Raw genomic sequence first — 15,861 nt, forward strand, 5'->3', positions numbered from 1 at the left:
TCTTCCTTAAGGATACGTTTTCTACATATTTTAATACCCAGCTAAATAAAAAAACAACAAGAGGACAATCAGGTATGTATCAGTTGCTATCACTAGAAAATCAGCCTGGCAGTTTTACGGAAGGGTTGTAAGCAGTCCTAATTATAAAGGAGCTAATCACAAAAAAGGGACAAGAAACTAAAGATCTATCTGAAGCCAAACAGATAGGAGGTTGAGCAGATATGGCAAATCCCCAGCTCCAAAAACACAGATAAATATATTTTGCACATACAAAATATAATACAAATTAAGTAAGAATACACAAAAGAAAGATAACTCTTTCAGAACTACTATAATAAAATTACAAGGCACAAAAGAAAACCTATCATCAGATAATATGAAACTTAAAACACAGAAGAATTCCCATCCAAGGAACTAGAATTGACAGAGCTATATGAAAAGGAAATTAAATGTCTGAAATCATCAAAGATGTAACAGAATCCAGAAAACAAAACAGAACAACAGGAAAAAGAATAGGAAGATTTGAAAAATGTAGACCAAGCACATTTGAAAACACAGATACAAAAATAAATATAATAGTAATACACAGAATTCAGCAATATTTACAGGAAAAAAATTTTTTTAAGGATAGTTTAACTCATGCATACAAGAATGGTTGAACATTAGAACACTTACTAATGCATTATATGGCCCTATTAGATGATAGCAGAAAAAGAAATCAGCTATGAGAAAGACCATGCTCTTGTAGCATGAAAAATTACTCTTATTTAAATCTGTTCAGATTTGCACTTAACTCCAACATCACAAATTTGTGTCAAATGGCAGACTACAGACGTGCTGGAGATTAAGAATTCATAAGATTCAATGTAACTTTAAGCTGAGAATATAACCAGATATACTTTAGAAAAAAAAATCAAAAATGAAAAATCACATGTTTTGGAGATAAAATGACTCGCTCATGGTAACACAGCTAGTGAGTGACAAACCAGGTTTCCTGACTTGTAGTCTAGTGTTCTCTCTCCTAGATAACAGTGTCTAGTAAATACAATAATACAGTGATCGGTGATGTCATAGTTACCAGAATATACTCAAAATAATCTACATTAAATAATTCACATCAGTATCATCCAGTTCAGTAGTCACAGTTCGATCTTAAATCCTTTTACCTGTGTGTTCTCGGAACTCCACCATTGCCTTCATTGTCTTTGAATCTGCTAGAGCCATCAACCAGAACAATTTGGTTCTACCACAGCCTTCATGAAGATCAACCTTTATAGCTTCTTCTTCCTCTTTGAAGACCTATTGATTCATTAAAGAAAAGGGGAAAATGTTTTATTTATCACTAGGAAAGAGGAAGTGTAACATTTAATTGCTCAAAAACAATAATGGCTTTTCTTCATGAAGCACTCTAAGAAGTTTCAGATATTTCCAATCTTGTCCTGAATCTTCACAACAACCCTGTTTTTTTTGAATGTGGAAATGAAGTCTCAGAGAGGCTAAACGACTGTCATTTTACACAGCTGGTAAGTGACGCAGTTGGGAACGCCACTGGGGTCTCTGATCCCATAGTCCCCTTTTCCCAGTACACCGAGCCTCCTTCCCGCATTTATTTCAAAATTTATTTGGGGCGCCTGGGTGGTGCAGTCGGTTGAGCGTCCGACTTCAGCCAGGTCACGATCTCGCGGTCCGTGAGTTCGAGCCCCACATCAGGCTCTGGGCTGATGGCTCGGAGCATGGAGCCTGTTTCCGATTCTGTGTCACCCTCTCTCTCTGTCCCTCCCCCGTTCATGCTCTGTCTCTCTCTGTCCCAAAAATAAATAAAAAACGTTGAAAAAAAAAAATTTATTGGATGTATCTTATGCTCCAGATGCTGTTCTGCGTGTAAAGGCAGACATCTTCACCTGTCTTTGATGAGTTTTGGTTCGCCGATGAAGATGAAGGAACCTGTCACAGTCGGTGCACAGATTTCCACACACGTTGCACAGAATGATGGCTGCAGTTTCTCCATCATCGTGGTTGTCACACATAGGCTAAAATAAGGCATTCCCACATGTCACATTACAGTAACAAGAAAGTTTCAGACACACATACAAATGGAATGTGATTTATTCACAACAGTAATGTTATTGTTTTGAAGTCTATTAGGAATTTAGAATCTGAACATTAAACAGAATTACAGCAAGTGTACTTAAATATAAAAATCCCTCCAAACCCCTAATTCAATAATTAATGTGCTGAGCAGTTTCAATGATTAATAAAATAAACATGTATGCTTTGAGTAATGACTTAAGACATTTTCTCCCCCCTGTGTTCAAACATTCTGTATGCTAAATGAATAAATTATTCATTTTGAAACTTAAACATTAATGAGAAAATGTTGAAAGGGCCTATATAACGTCTTCCCTTCCAGTGAATGTAGGCACACCTAGCAAACCTACTTTAAGTACTGTATATTTGTGAACAAATGGTATGTCACGGTGCCTCTTTATTTCCTTCTTATCATAAGACTGGGAACATTTAGTGTAAAGCCTAGATATATAATGAGAATGTGGCTAAAAGCACATTTTGATGTGGTACAAACATGGCTCAGAGAAGGGGAAAGCTCTTTTATATAGTAATTAAAGCCCCTAATAGACTATGAAGAAAGGACCCTAAGTGAAACAGATTTGTGAGATGAGCTGGGCAATGTGACAAAGCTTTCCACTAATTGTGCAATTTTGACTCGCAGATTTGTTTGTTTTTTAAGCTAAGCTAAAGCTTACTTATAAAGAAAAAGAAGACACGAAGACGGGTTTTTATAAAACAATTCTGATCTTACCATTTGTTTCTGCTGTCCATCCTTTCCCATCCATCTCCCCGAGGAGAGACGATCTACATGGTCCTGATCCAGCACGCACAGTGATGCTAGAGCAAGCCAGAGCTGTTAAAAGGAAAGGCTGTCACAACACTGAATTTTTAGAAAAGACTTGTAAAACAGTGACTGCCTGACCATAACAACAGCTCAATGCTAGCTGAATTTGAAAATACATGGATGCCCAGTGGTACTCCAGTTTTCCTGATGTGGTACCAGGCACACATGCTCATTGCCGTATGTGTCATGCACACAGTAGGCACTCAAGTATTTACTGAATAAATCACTGCTGCTCTGATGAACCATTCTGTTTTTTGCCTGACATAAAATTATCCCTTATTGGGATATATAAACACTGTATCAGTAAACAAATTTACATATTGAATATTTATGGTACCAATGCCTCTTGCAAATTTTTCCAACTAGCATCACCTGCCTGAGGCACTACCTTCCAAGGAAGGTGGTACAATCGTTGTCTAATTTTACACAGTCCCATGAGTAGGTAGGTGGGTACCTATTAAATTCTTCTGGATAATAACAGCTCCTCAGAAGTCTCTGTACACCTCTAAATGCCTAGCACTATGCTTGGTATACTCTGTCAGAAACAAGGACGTGTCTAACAAACTTCAGAATACAGCCCTCAAAAACAGTTTAAAACTTTCTGGGGCTTAAAGGATTAAAATTCAGTTTTACATGACACATTTCTTCATTACTAAAAAATAGTTAATTACTTAAAAAGTGCTTATGAGTGAATAGAGACGAAGAGTAAGGCAGGGAAAAGTTAGAAAAAGGGAAAAAAAAACAGATAAAGAAAAACAAAGTAAGCCAGGAGAGAGGGGAGTGCAGGGTGAAGATGTGTACGCGTGGAGAAGTGGTGTGGTCAGAGTAAGCTTCACACATCACCCTCACTAGCAGCAGAGTGTCAGGTGGCTTTTTCTTCCCTAGAGAAATACAATTTGTCTTCTTTTGCAGACTTGTGAAGATTATCGAGCTATTTCTGCCAGTGTTTACTTCTTCCTAATGCTGACACACTGCCCTGGCTTCAAGGAAATCCCTAATCTCTTTTGGAAGTATATGGGACATGAAATTTGGTAGGTTAAAAATTACTACAGATGTCTCATCTGAAGAATGCAATCCTATTTCCCAGCTAAGAGATTCTTCCCCACCCTGCTCTGGGAATACACTTTTTACTTTTTTAGAAGTAAGGCCTATAAATCCAGTAAGTAGGCTCTACTTTAGAATAATTGGGCAGTACCAAAATGAGTAGGGAGGGCCTGGTCTTCAAAGGAGTTTCAGCGTATCTGAGAATAATGTTGACACTAAATTTACTGTATAAGCTTACTTATGTATGTATAAGTATGTATAGTAAATACACCATCAGAAAGACCACACAAGGTCTTAGCCTTTTCTAACCAGTTTATCCTTAGCTTCCTAAATAATAACAAAAACAAGCGATAGAGAACACATAACAGTCAATGTGAATGTTTTATAACCACTATACTTAGTTCATAATTCAAAAAAGCCTTTCACACTTTTTTAATAAATAGAATATTTGGTCAAAAAAATTGGATTAAGCTGACTTATTGATTTAAGTTTAATCAAACCTATTATGGAAAAAGAACATGCAACAATAAAATGAAAAAAACCTCGTACCCTAGTTGTTGCAATACATCTCACTGGAGATCTAAATTCTTCCTCCATCTTGGTCAAGGCAATGATGGTTTCTGCGATGGCATTTTTTGTCACTCGGGACCATGCTTCAGACAGATGACCCTATTGAGCAGGAGAGAATAGTTTAATAAGCAACCAGAAATGTATACTCATACTAGTAAATTCTCTTCTCTTAAATAACAGCTCTCAAGAAAAAGGAAAGATTTATTTGTTAATGCAACTTTAGATCAAGGGCCATACTTTCGAAATAAAAATCCATCACAACTCTATGAAAAACTCAACTTCTAATCACTATTTTAATGAGTGAAAAGCCAATAAGAAATTAGGTCTCAATACTCTTCTCCTATGGAGCTCAAAGGTATTTCCTCTTACATTTCTACGGTTGAGAAATTTCGATTATGAAGCCTTGTTATTTAACACAAAATTCATATTGCTAAGCTAAGTGCTTTCAGATGAATATTACTACAACCCGAGAGCATAAATGTGTTTAAATTATAACTACTTTATTTGCTAACTTTATTTTTGCTGAATATAAACACTTACTATAGAATTTAGGTGTTCCTAAATAATTTTCATAAATATTTTTATCCAGTCAACAGCCTGAGAAAGACTAGTTGAAAAAATGAGAAAGCTCTCCATTTCTCTGATTGAGGAAATGTCCTTGCCGTTGGGAAAAATGACAGAACTTCATATTTCCCCAGAATATCCTTTCTAGCCTCCCATCCACTTGCTATTAATTTCTTTAAATTTTTTTTTTTTGATCTTTATTTATTTTTGAGAGAGAGACAGAATGTGAGCAGGGGAGGAGCAGAGAGAGACGGAGACACAGAATCTGAAGCAGGCTCCAGGACCCAAGCTGTCAGCACAGAGCCTGATGCGGGGCTCGAACTCACGAACTGTGAGATCATGACCTGAGCCAAAGTCGGACGCTCAACCGACTGAACCACCCAGGTGCGCCCTGCACATGCTATCAATTTCTTAAAAGAGCAGTTCCATGGGCGCCTGGGTGGCGCAGTCGACTGAGTCTCCGATTCTTGATTTTGGCTCAGGTCACGATCCCAGGGTCATGGGGTCGAGTCCTGCATCTGGCTCTGCGCTGGGTGTGGAGCCTGCTTGAGAGTCTCTCTCCCTCATTCATTCATTCATTCATTCATTCATTCATTCTCTCTCTCTCTCCCTTTCCCCTCTCCCCTGCTGGGTGCTCTTTTTCTAAAAAACAAAACAAAACAAAGGGCATTTCCTTCTCCACCTCCTCCTCCAAAATGCCTTCTGTCTGGTCTGCCTCTCAGGAGCCCACACTCCACAGCACCTTGCCCCCCTCAGCCTGGAAATATAACGGAATGTGAGGAAACTAGCAATATGGAGCAAACAGTAAGAGCCATGTACTCTGGAGAAACAGTTTCCTTTCCTCCACACTCCCAGATCTCCCTGAAAAGCCAACATCTAAAGACAGTACTAGAGTATATTAATAAAGAAGAGTAAAAGTTTTGTAAACCAGGAGAGAGAGAACTAAAAAGAATGAGAAACTATCGCATCAGGGAGCCCTGTTTTTCTTTTAGGTTTTTGGTTTCTGGCTTATTTGTAGAGCTCAAAAAGTATATTTTATTTTTTAAGTTTTAAAGTTTAGTTTCTCAAGTAAATTAATTGGGAAGCTTGAAATGAAGTTTACACAAAAAACATATCACTGAACGAAAAGACAAATGGGTGTGTTAACCTACTAAACAGAGGCTTTAAGTAAAGCAAAATAACACTAATGTACTTCTGCTATTAATGTAGTAGAACAAGCTGCCTGTTTTAATCAGATTTCTATTGTACTTCATTGACATAATGATCAGAAGGATGGGAACTCACTGCTGCCATATCCTTAATAAGTTTAATGATGATCTCTGAGATCTGGGTAGGAGTTGAGCCCTTCATCCACCAATGGCTTTCACCTCTTCGAACATAACTACAAAGAAAAGTCAGCATTTGCAAAACATTCAGTGATAGTTACAAATAAATACAAAGAAAACTGCTATTTCAGCATGTATCTTAATTTTTTAAATGATTCAAAGTATTTTAAAAAGAAATTAATCAAAACATTATTCATAATCTTCTCTTCAACCCCGAGAGGGTAGCTATTCTGATACATGTTCCCTTCCAAATATTTGTTTATATATAATTTTTGTATCTTGCAACTTCTAGAACATTGCTGTTCAAAGTATATCCACAGATCACAAACTATTTGTTACCAATCCACAGAGATATTGAGGGCTTGCACCAGAATATGTCAACTGTATCAGTGGGTATCACACTACTGTTTATTTCAGCTGACATTTTTTTTTCTTTGCAAGACTATCTGGATGAAGAAAGCAGTACACTGATTTATATTCTAGTGTTATTTGCTTAATCTCATGGACTGATTCTTTGACTAGTACTGTTCCAGATGTCTAATTTTCTGCATTACACACACCTCTGCAATGAACTTCCTTGCACATATCTTTGTCCATAGGTATAAACATTTTTGAGGGAAACAGTTCTAGAAGTAGAATTGGTAGGTCAAAGGATAAGCATATTTTAAATACAGTGATATGTTATTAAACTGACATCCGAAAAGGCTGTAGCAATCTATATTAGATGTCATAATGCCTATTTCTTCATAATGCTGCCAAAACAAAGATATTTTCCTATTGTTTATCTCAAGACTAACTGTTCATTATATATTTTCTTATCAGTTGTTTGTCTTTTCTCATTGATTTGTAGTCATTTAAAAAATATTATGACTAATAATTCATTCTCTACTATATAGGTGTTAAATATTTTTTTCAGGTCAGTTTATATTTAAAAAAAATTTTAATATTACTCTCTATCAGTTCACTTTCATTCTTGTGTAGCCAAATTTGTGAATCTTTTCCTCTGTGACTTTTTGGTTCCGAGTTTTAAGGTCTTTCTGGATTGAAGATTACAGAAATATTCTTCTATAATTTGTCCTAGTAGAGTGTTAAAAGAAAAATACATAAAGTTTTAACTGATCTCAAATTTACTTTTGTATATGGTGTGAGATAGGGGCCTTCAATATCTTTTTTTTACACGAGAAGCATTCCAATATCATATTCAGTACACCTTCCTTTCCCCACTAACTTGAAAGGACACTTGTATTATATATATAACTCTCTTTCATACATGGATTAGTTGTTTATGGTTTCTATTTGGTGAACAAGCAAACAAGTAGAATTCGAAATCTTGTCTTAATTCTCCAAATAGTAGCTCACTCTGCTCTATTTTAGTACTAAAACAGATGCAATGACCAACCTGGAATTGAAAATCATTGGAAGAGTAACTGTTGTAACACCTTTGCCCACAGTGGTACCAGCTGTTCCTGTGATGGTAGTTCCTTTGGCTTTTAGCTGAACTGTGAGTGCTTTGGCAATACATCCTAGAAACATGTCCAAGATACCTAGTTTATTCCAATCTCCTTTCTCTGTTGAGTGAATGATATCACTGATATCTGCTGGAGGGAGGGATTTCACTCCTATGATGCTGGCCAGACGATTAGGAGTCACTTCAGGCAACACCCGTCTTAGTAGGGAGGTTACCTGATAAGAAAAATGAAAGGAAAGAATTCCTCTTAAAGACTGGTATTCTAAAGTTTTCATTTGTATAATGCGCCTTGCTGCCCTTCTATGACTTCAAAAGCTTTGAGAAGGACAGAAATATAAGACTTAAACACTATTTTTAATTTCTCAAGTGGTAATTACCCCTCCAGGTAAGCAAGAAAAAGACAGGTCTTTTATTTGGTCAAGATTAAAGATGGGCACCTGGGTGGGTCAGTCAGTTAAGCGTCTGAATTCTGCTCAGGTCATGATCTCATGGTTTGTGAGTTTGAGCTCTGCATCAGGCTCTGTGCTGACAGCTCAGAGCCTGGAGCCTGTTTCAGATTCTGTGTCTTCCTCTCTCTCTCTCTCTCTGCCTACCCGCCCCCCCCCCAACTGCCTCAAAAATAAATATTAAAAAAAAATTAAAAAAAAGATTAAAGAAAAATCACACATCTCATGGTAATAAGACAATCAGTAGACAGAATACTCTTTATCATAATAGCACATTAGTAAAATGAAACATATTTTGCTCTTCCATACTCTCATGACAGTGAGTCAAAAATAAAAAGCATGGAGTTAAAATATAATCCAAAAAACCAAATAGCAAAACAAAATAAAAATCCTAAGACCCTAAGGTGAATCTCTTTGCTAGTGTAATTTTTTAACAATGTTTTGAGGAACAAAGTAAGCCAGAAGGTAAGTGGTGTGAGCAGTCACCTGTCTCTGGACTCGAGGAGATGCTGTGTGGAGCAGTGAAAAGAGATCCTGGAGCAGAGTTAGCTGCTGAGCCAGATACTGCCGGCCCACGTTAGAGCCACTCAGTGCTAAGACCATAGAGAGCAGCTCAAAGCAGTAAGCATCGGAGGAGGCATCTTCATCATTGGGCTGAGAATTGGCATTTTCTTTGCTTGAAATGGCATGTTCCCACTCTTCACGAACTCTGGTGGCTTCCATGCGAATAGCCTGGACGATGTGAGCACACACCTATAAAGACAACATGAAGAAAATGTAAAAACATACTTACGTCAGATTTACTATTTCTAGTAAAAAAAAAAAGAGACAAGAATATTAGTTGATGCTCAATTTAACACTCTTTCTCCCAGTTAATTCTCCATCATGCCATTCTCTTAGCTCATCTTAAAAACAATTAAGGAAAACTATCAGAACTATGATTAACAATCTTAATATTTAAATCAACTCCTATGTAGAAACTATTTATATACAAGTTACCAATACCCATACCTGTAGTTTGAGACATCAAACAAAAGCAAATTACCATATTTTATCACTTCTAAGGCATATTTTCCTCCCACATTTTAACATTTTTATTCATAATGTGCTTTATAATTGATGGCATTCACAATGTAATTGGCAGCAAATTTTCATTTTTTAGTGATACATGAAATAACAGCACATTTTATAACTGGTAGCATTTAAGATTCAATGAAACACTGTTAAAAAGATAAAGCACAGATAAATTTATTTATTTAAGCAAGATTTAATGATGCTGAAAGTTAAAATAATGGGCTAATTTAAAACCGGTATTTTATTAGACTTTTGGAAGACTAGTTTTTGTTACCCAGGTACTACATTATATGAACAATCTAGTACTACTCCATCTCCTTATAATTAAAAATATTAGCAATGATTTAGTTAACACTATAATTGCTCAGAAAAAAAAAAAATCAACTGACAAACAAGAAAAGTGGGAAAAGGAACACAGAAAATACAAATGAAATCTGATATAGCTGGATATTTGACACCAAAATGAAACAATCTACCTGAAAATGAGAAATAACAAAGAGCAGCAAGGTAAGAAAGTTAATCATAAAATCTTTAAAGTGATGCAGGTATGCCAATATACTAAAGGCAGACACATTCTGCAGGACTATAAAAGAGTCAGCAAAAAAAAGTCTCCGTAAATTTTGGAAAATACTTTATACCCTAAAAACAAATGAAAACTGAAATGACAATTTACTAACCTGTTTTTGTAAATTCGTCAGCTTACTCCTGCTGAATATGATTCCGACCATATGTTCTTTCAGGTCAGCGTCTGATGTTGCCTTTTACATAGAAAAAGGGGGGGGGGAGCCCAGGCTCTTTGAATAAAATTTGTATATTTGACATCTTAAAGTATCTTGATAAATAACTATTAAGGTTATTTTATAAAATGAATATGTTTTTAAATTGAGGTCTATAACACTAAGACAAAGGATAAAATCTGAAGAAATCACTACTGGCTAAGGTGACTATAAAAATAGCAAAATTTCTGAATTTAAGAAATTCAGAGAAGCATACTACCTTTTCATGAACTTCTTTATCATTTTGCGTCACTTTGATTAGATCTATTTCTAAACTGTGGATAATCCACATTCAGTTGTTAGAAGAACAATTCAGAAAATGACATTCAGTTAAAAGGAAAATATCCTAAAAAAACTCTATGATAATGGTGTTCTTAAATTAGGCTAGTCTACCACCACCAGTAATCAAAGAAACAAAGAAGAAAAATAAAGGCTGAAATTTTATAGTGCTTATTACGTAAATGGAACTGTTCTAAGTTACAGATATACAGATGTATAGTTATCAGATATACATATACTCTTATTTAATCTTCACAACAAGCCCATAAGATAAAGTCTGATTTTCTATTTTACAGGTAAGAAAAGTAAGGCAAGCCACTCCTCTAAGAATAAAAATGACTCTTAGTTTCACATTTCTTAGGACAGAGATAGCTATATGAGAATGTAACTCCCACCTTAACAATGAGAAAAAGCTGATAATCTACAAAACCATACATTTTTTTGGTGCCCATCAGACAGCTGAGATTGGCAACCAGGTAAACTAAAATCAAAACAGACAAATCCATATTGCTGGACACTTCAAAACTTTTCCTGTACTTAAAAGAACAAGTAAATGAGCAAACTAACAAAAAACAGTAAAGTTCTCAACAAAGCTTGAACAAAACTATCAACTAAGTTGAACTGCTATTAGAAGAAAAGCAGAGTTCATGTTCTTTTCAAGAGCATGTGGACATTCTCTAAAATATATGAGTCAGAATTCAAATCTTCACAATTTTAAAAGGCCTGAAATTATACAAAGTATATTCTCTGGCCACAATGAATTAAACTAGAAATTAGTAATAGAAAGTTACCCCCCAAGAAAAATCCCCAAATATTTATAATTAAACAAGAAATGTCTAAATTATCCAGAGGTCAAAGAAGAAATCAAAATGGAAATCAAAAAATATTTTGAACTGAGTGAAATGCTGAGTGAAATGAGAAAATATTATAAGCAACACACCAAAATTTCTGACACTCAACTAGAGCAGGGCTAAGAAAATAGCACCAGTACTTATATGAGAAAAGAAAGATCTCAAGTCTTTGAAACTAGAAAAAGAAAAAAATCAAAAATAAAGCAAACAGATGGAAAGAAGTAATAGAAGAAGACAGCCCTATATCGATTAAAGAAAGCACACTGGTAGAATAATACTTTTGCTACTTGAAACACTAGCTAGATTATACATTAACAAATGAATTCCTTTTAGATAGTTACTTTATCTCCTTACTTTTAAATTTCTTTTGTAGTTTTTTTTTAAATAGCTTTGAGATATAGTTAACATACTTTACTATTCACTCATTTAAAATGTACAATTCAATGGCTTAGAGTATATTCATAGATATGTACAAGCATCACCACAGTTAATTTTAGAGCATTTTCATCACCCCAAAAAGAAACACTGTACCTTTTAGTTATCACTCCCCTAGTTAATATCTTTCTTTTTATTAAACAAAAATAAACTATGTTTAGGCTAATATTACATAACCACTAATATACATAGCAATATACCAATTATCTTTAATGAATATAAGAAAATGAAAAAAGAAAAATATGTAAGAATATCCATTCTGATAAAAATTCTCAGAGCATTTACAAAAAATCTATAGTTAACATTATAGTTAATGGTGAAAGACTGAATCCTTCCTAGTAAGATCCAGAAAAGGCAAAGATGTCTGATTTCACCACTTTTATTCAACATAGTACTGAAAGGCTTAGCCATTGCACTAACACAAGAAAAGAAATTTAAGGCATATAGGCTGGAAAGGCAGAATAAAACCAACTTTCTTTGCAGACAACATGATTATCTATGAAGAGAATCCCAAAAATTCTACAAAAAGGCTTCTAGAACTAACAAGGGAACTTAAGATCACAGAAGTTTAATACACAAAAGCCAACTGTATTTTTATATACTAGAAATGAACTGGAAAGTGAAATAAGAATACCATTTACAGTAGCATCAAAAACAATTATTATTTAGGGATTATTATAATTATTTAGGGATCAATTTATTAAAAACATTTCTTTTAAAGTTTATTTTGAGAGAGACAGAGATAGTGTGAGTAGGGGAGAGGCAGACAGAGAAAAAGAGAGAGAGAATCCCAAGCAGGTTCCGTGCTGCCAGCACAGAGCCTAACTTGGGGCTTGAACTCATGAAACCATGAGCTCGTGACTTGTGCTGAAACCAAGAGTCAGATGCTTAACTGATGAGCCATGCGTGTGCCCTTAGGGATCAATTTAATAAGAAGTGGCCAGGACCTGTACACTGAACTTACAAAAAACACTGCTGACAAAAATTAAAGAAGATCTAGATAAATGGAGAAATATATCATGTTCATCCCTGGATAGGAAGACTCAGTATTACTAAGATATCCATTCTCCCCAACTGACCTAACAATTTGGTACAATTCCAGTAACATTTCAGGTTGGTTTTTTGTTTTTGATTTTTTGGAAGGGGAAAAAACTACCAAGTTGGTTCTAAGCTTTATATGGAAATATAAAGGCACAAGAATAGCCGAAATAACTAAAAACAGAACCGTGGTGGAATCTGATTTCATGATTTTCTGTAAGCTGCAGTAATCAAGACAGTCTGCTGTTGGTTTAAGAATATATATACAGATCAGTGGAAAAGAGTAGAGACTACAAAAATAGACCTACATGTTTATGGTGAATTTGTTACTGATAAAGGACAGTCTTTTCAACAAATGGTGGTGGTACAACTGGGTTATCTACAGGCAAAAATAAATAAAACTCAACCCTTATCTCACACCTTATGGAGAAAAATTAACTTAAAAGGTACATAGCTATAAACAAAAGAATTAAAACTCTAAGGTTTCTAGAAGAAAATCTTTGTGACATTAAGTTTTAGATAAGATACAAAGATCCTAAGTCATTAAGAAAAAAACAGGGGTGCCTGGGTGGCTCAGTCGGTTAAGCATCCAACTTTGGCTCAGGACATGATCTCACAGTTCAGGTTTGAGCCCCGCATCAGGCTCTGTGCTGACAGCTGAGTCTGAGGCCTGCTTCGGATTCTGTGTCTCCCTCTCTCTCTGCCCCTACCCTGCTCGCACTCCATCTCAAAAAATAAACATTAAAAAAAAAAAAAAAAGAAAAAAACAGATAAACTGTAGTTTATCAAAATTATAAGCTTCTGTTTCATGAAAGATAAACCACCAAGTAGGAGAAAATATTTGAAAACACACTGGCTAAAGAGCCTTTATCCTCAATATATAAAAAAATCTTACAACCCAGTAATACAAACAGCCCGATATAAAAAAATATAAGTAAAAGATTTGAACAGATGCTTCACTAATAAAGTATGGAGATGGCAAATAAGCACTTGAAAATTTACTCAACATTATTAATCCTCAGAGAAATTCATATTAAAACCACAATGAGATACTACTTCATATTTGCTGCAATGGCTAAAATTAAAAAGAGTGACAATACCAAGTACTGTTGAGAATGTGGATCAATTGGAAATCTCATACACTGCCAGTAAAAATGTAAAATGGTTCAATCACTTTGGAAAAAGTTGAGCAGTTTCTTATAAAGTTAAACATACACTTACCACACAACCCATCAATCCTACTTATAGGTATCTACCTAAGAGAAATAAAGTGTTCCCATACAAAAATCTGTACACAAATGTTCACAGCAGCTTAATTAATAATAGCCAAATAGAAGAAACAACCCAGATATCCATCATAAGGTCAAAGGATAAACAAAAACTGCTAATTCCAAACAATGGAATTCTTCTCAGCAACCAAAAGAAACAACTACTGACACATGCTCCTCCATGGATGAATCTCAGAATCATTATATCAAGTGAAAGAAAGCTGATGGAAAGGTTATATTCTATATGGTTCCGTTTATATGACATCTGGGAAAAGGCAACATTACACGGGCAGAAAACAGTTTAGTGGTTGCCAGGGTCTATGCATGAGGTGAGGGGACAGACTGTAAAGGACCAGGAGGGAAATTTTGAGTGATGTGTCTTAAAACTTCATTGTGATGATGATTTTACTGCTCTATATGTTGGTCAAAAGTCATTGAACAATACAGTTTAAAAGGATCAGTGTTTTCTGTATGCAAATTTTACTTCAAACACCTGACTTAAAAAATGATTCTCTTAACAACTGTGCTATTTCATGGGCATCTTACCACTAGCATTAACTTTCCCCATCAACCTTAGCATCCCAACATATACTCTCCTACTATTAGACCAGCCTCTTCAATGAGTCTGCTCCCATCGCCTCTGTCAATCTAACTTTCACCCATTCCCTTTTAGGTCCAAGTCACATCCAGCACCTACCAAGACCCTTCTCTGACCACTCCAGGGTGCAATACTTTCAACATACTCTAAAAACCTATGACATGTGCAATTTTTTTATGTACATAACAAATTGATTATATGCTATATAGTATCCCTATTGATTTCTTTTTTTGGGGTGTGTGAACGTTTCATATCTAAGAACAGACACAAACTTTCTGAGGGCTTGGTACCAATTACCACAATTATTTAGCACAAAATTGCCATTTTGTTAAAATTCAGCTGATTTAATGAATAGTCACATAGTCGTGTAGTCATTCAAATGGTATCTCCAAAGGATGTTGAAAGAAACAACCAGAGTTTATAAAACCTTATTTTCTACAGAACCCAAACTGAATGATGTAGATGACTTAGACATTACTATATCAGAAGGCTCAGGGCTAGACCAGGTAAGTCCTTAAAATTATCTTTCAAAGGGCTGCCAAGGTGATTATCTGTAACATCTAAAGATATAAGAGTATCGAGACCAGTCAGGGTTGACCTCTCTTTTTGAAAATAGATGAGGTTTTCCTTTAGGGCAGGGCGCTTTAGAGTAGACCAAATAAGTAAAGGCAACCGCAGTTTTAAAAAAATTTCAAGGGGTGCCTGGGTGGCTCAGTTGGCTAAGTGCCTGACTCTTGATATTGGCTTAGGTCATGATCTCATGGTTCGTGGGATTGAGCCCTGCGTTGGGATCTTTGCTGACAGCATGGAGCCTGCTTGGGATTCTTCCTCTCCCTCTGCCTGTCCCCCCGCTTGCTCGCACACACGTGTTCTATCTTTCTCTCTCAAAATAAAAAGCACACAAAAAAAAAGAAATTTCAAGAATATAAAGAACAGGTTCCTCCAGTAAAAATGTACCGAACGCATGTGTGTTTATGCCATGGACACAAAGACAAATCAGGTATGTACTTGGTCTTTAGGAAACTATGATTCAGTAGGAGAGGTTAGATATGTGTGCAAATCAACATATGAAAGAAATCAAGAAGAGAGTCCTAGGAATTACTATGAAGTTTAGCAGAAGAAAAACTGCATATTGTTTGGGGGAAATCATAAAGAAGATTCCTGGAGAGGACAGTATTTTTTAACTGGACTATGAAGAACAGATTAAATGGAGG

The 15,861-nt window shown here is 35.5% G+C and overlaps 1 protein-coding gene across 13 annotated transcripts in view; it reads right to left on the minus strand.

Moving 5' to 3' along the window:
* MYCBP2 (MYC binding protein 2) overlaps window positions 1-15,861 on the minus strand; it is a 281,767-nt gene that overhangs the window by 12,491 nt on the left and 253,415 nt on the right. For all 13 annotated transcript variants that reach the window (XM_053216756.1, XM_053216750.1, XM_027065047.2 and 10 more), the window contains 8 exons: window positions 10,080-10,160; window positions 8,815-9,081; window positions 7,814-8,097; window positions 6,374-6,470; window positions 4,505-4,624; window positions 2,819-2,920; window positions 1,902-2,030; window positions 1,167-1,299 (listed from right to left, as the gene is read on the minus strand). In XM_053216756.1, coding sequence (XP_053072731.1) covers window positions 1,167-1,299; window positions 1,902-2,030; window positions 2,819-2,920; window positions 4,505-4,624; window positions 6,374-6,470; window positions 7,814-8,097; window positions 8,815-9,081; window positions 10,080-10,160 — 1,213 coding nt within the window. The remainder of the gene's footprint in view (window positions 1-1,166; window positions 1,300-1,901; window positions 2,031-2,818; window positions 2,921-4,504; window positions 4,625-6,373; window positions 6,471-7,813; window positions 8,098-8,814; window positions 9,082-10,079; window positions 10,161-15,861) is intronic.

The sequence above is a fragment of the Acinonyx jubatus genome, chromosome A1, assembly GCF_027475565.1.
Source record: "Acinonyx jubatus isolate Ajub_Pintada_27869175 chromosome A1, VMU_Ajub_asm_v1.0, whole genome shotgun sequence".
Taxonomy (NCBI): domain Eukaryota; kingdom Metazoa; phylum Chordata; class Mammalia; order Carnivora; family Felidae; genus Acinonyx; species Acinonyx jubatus.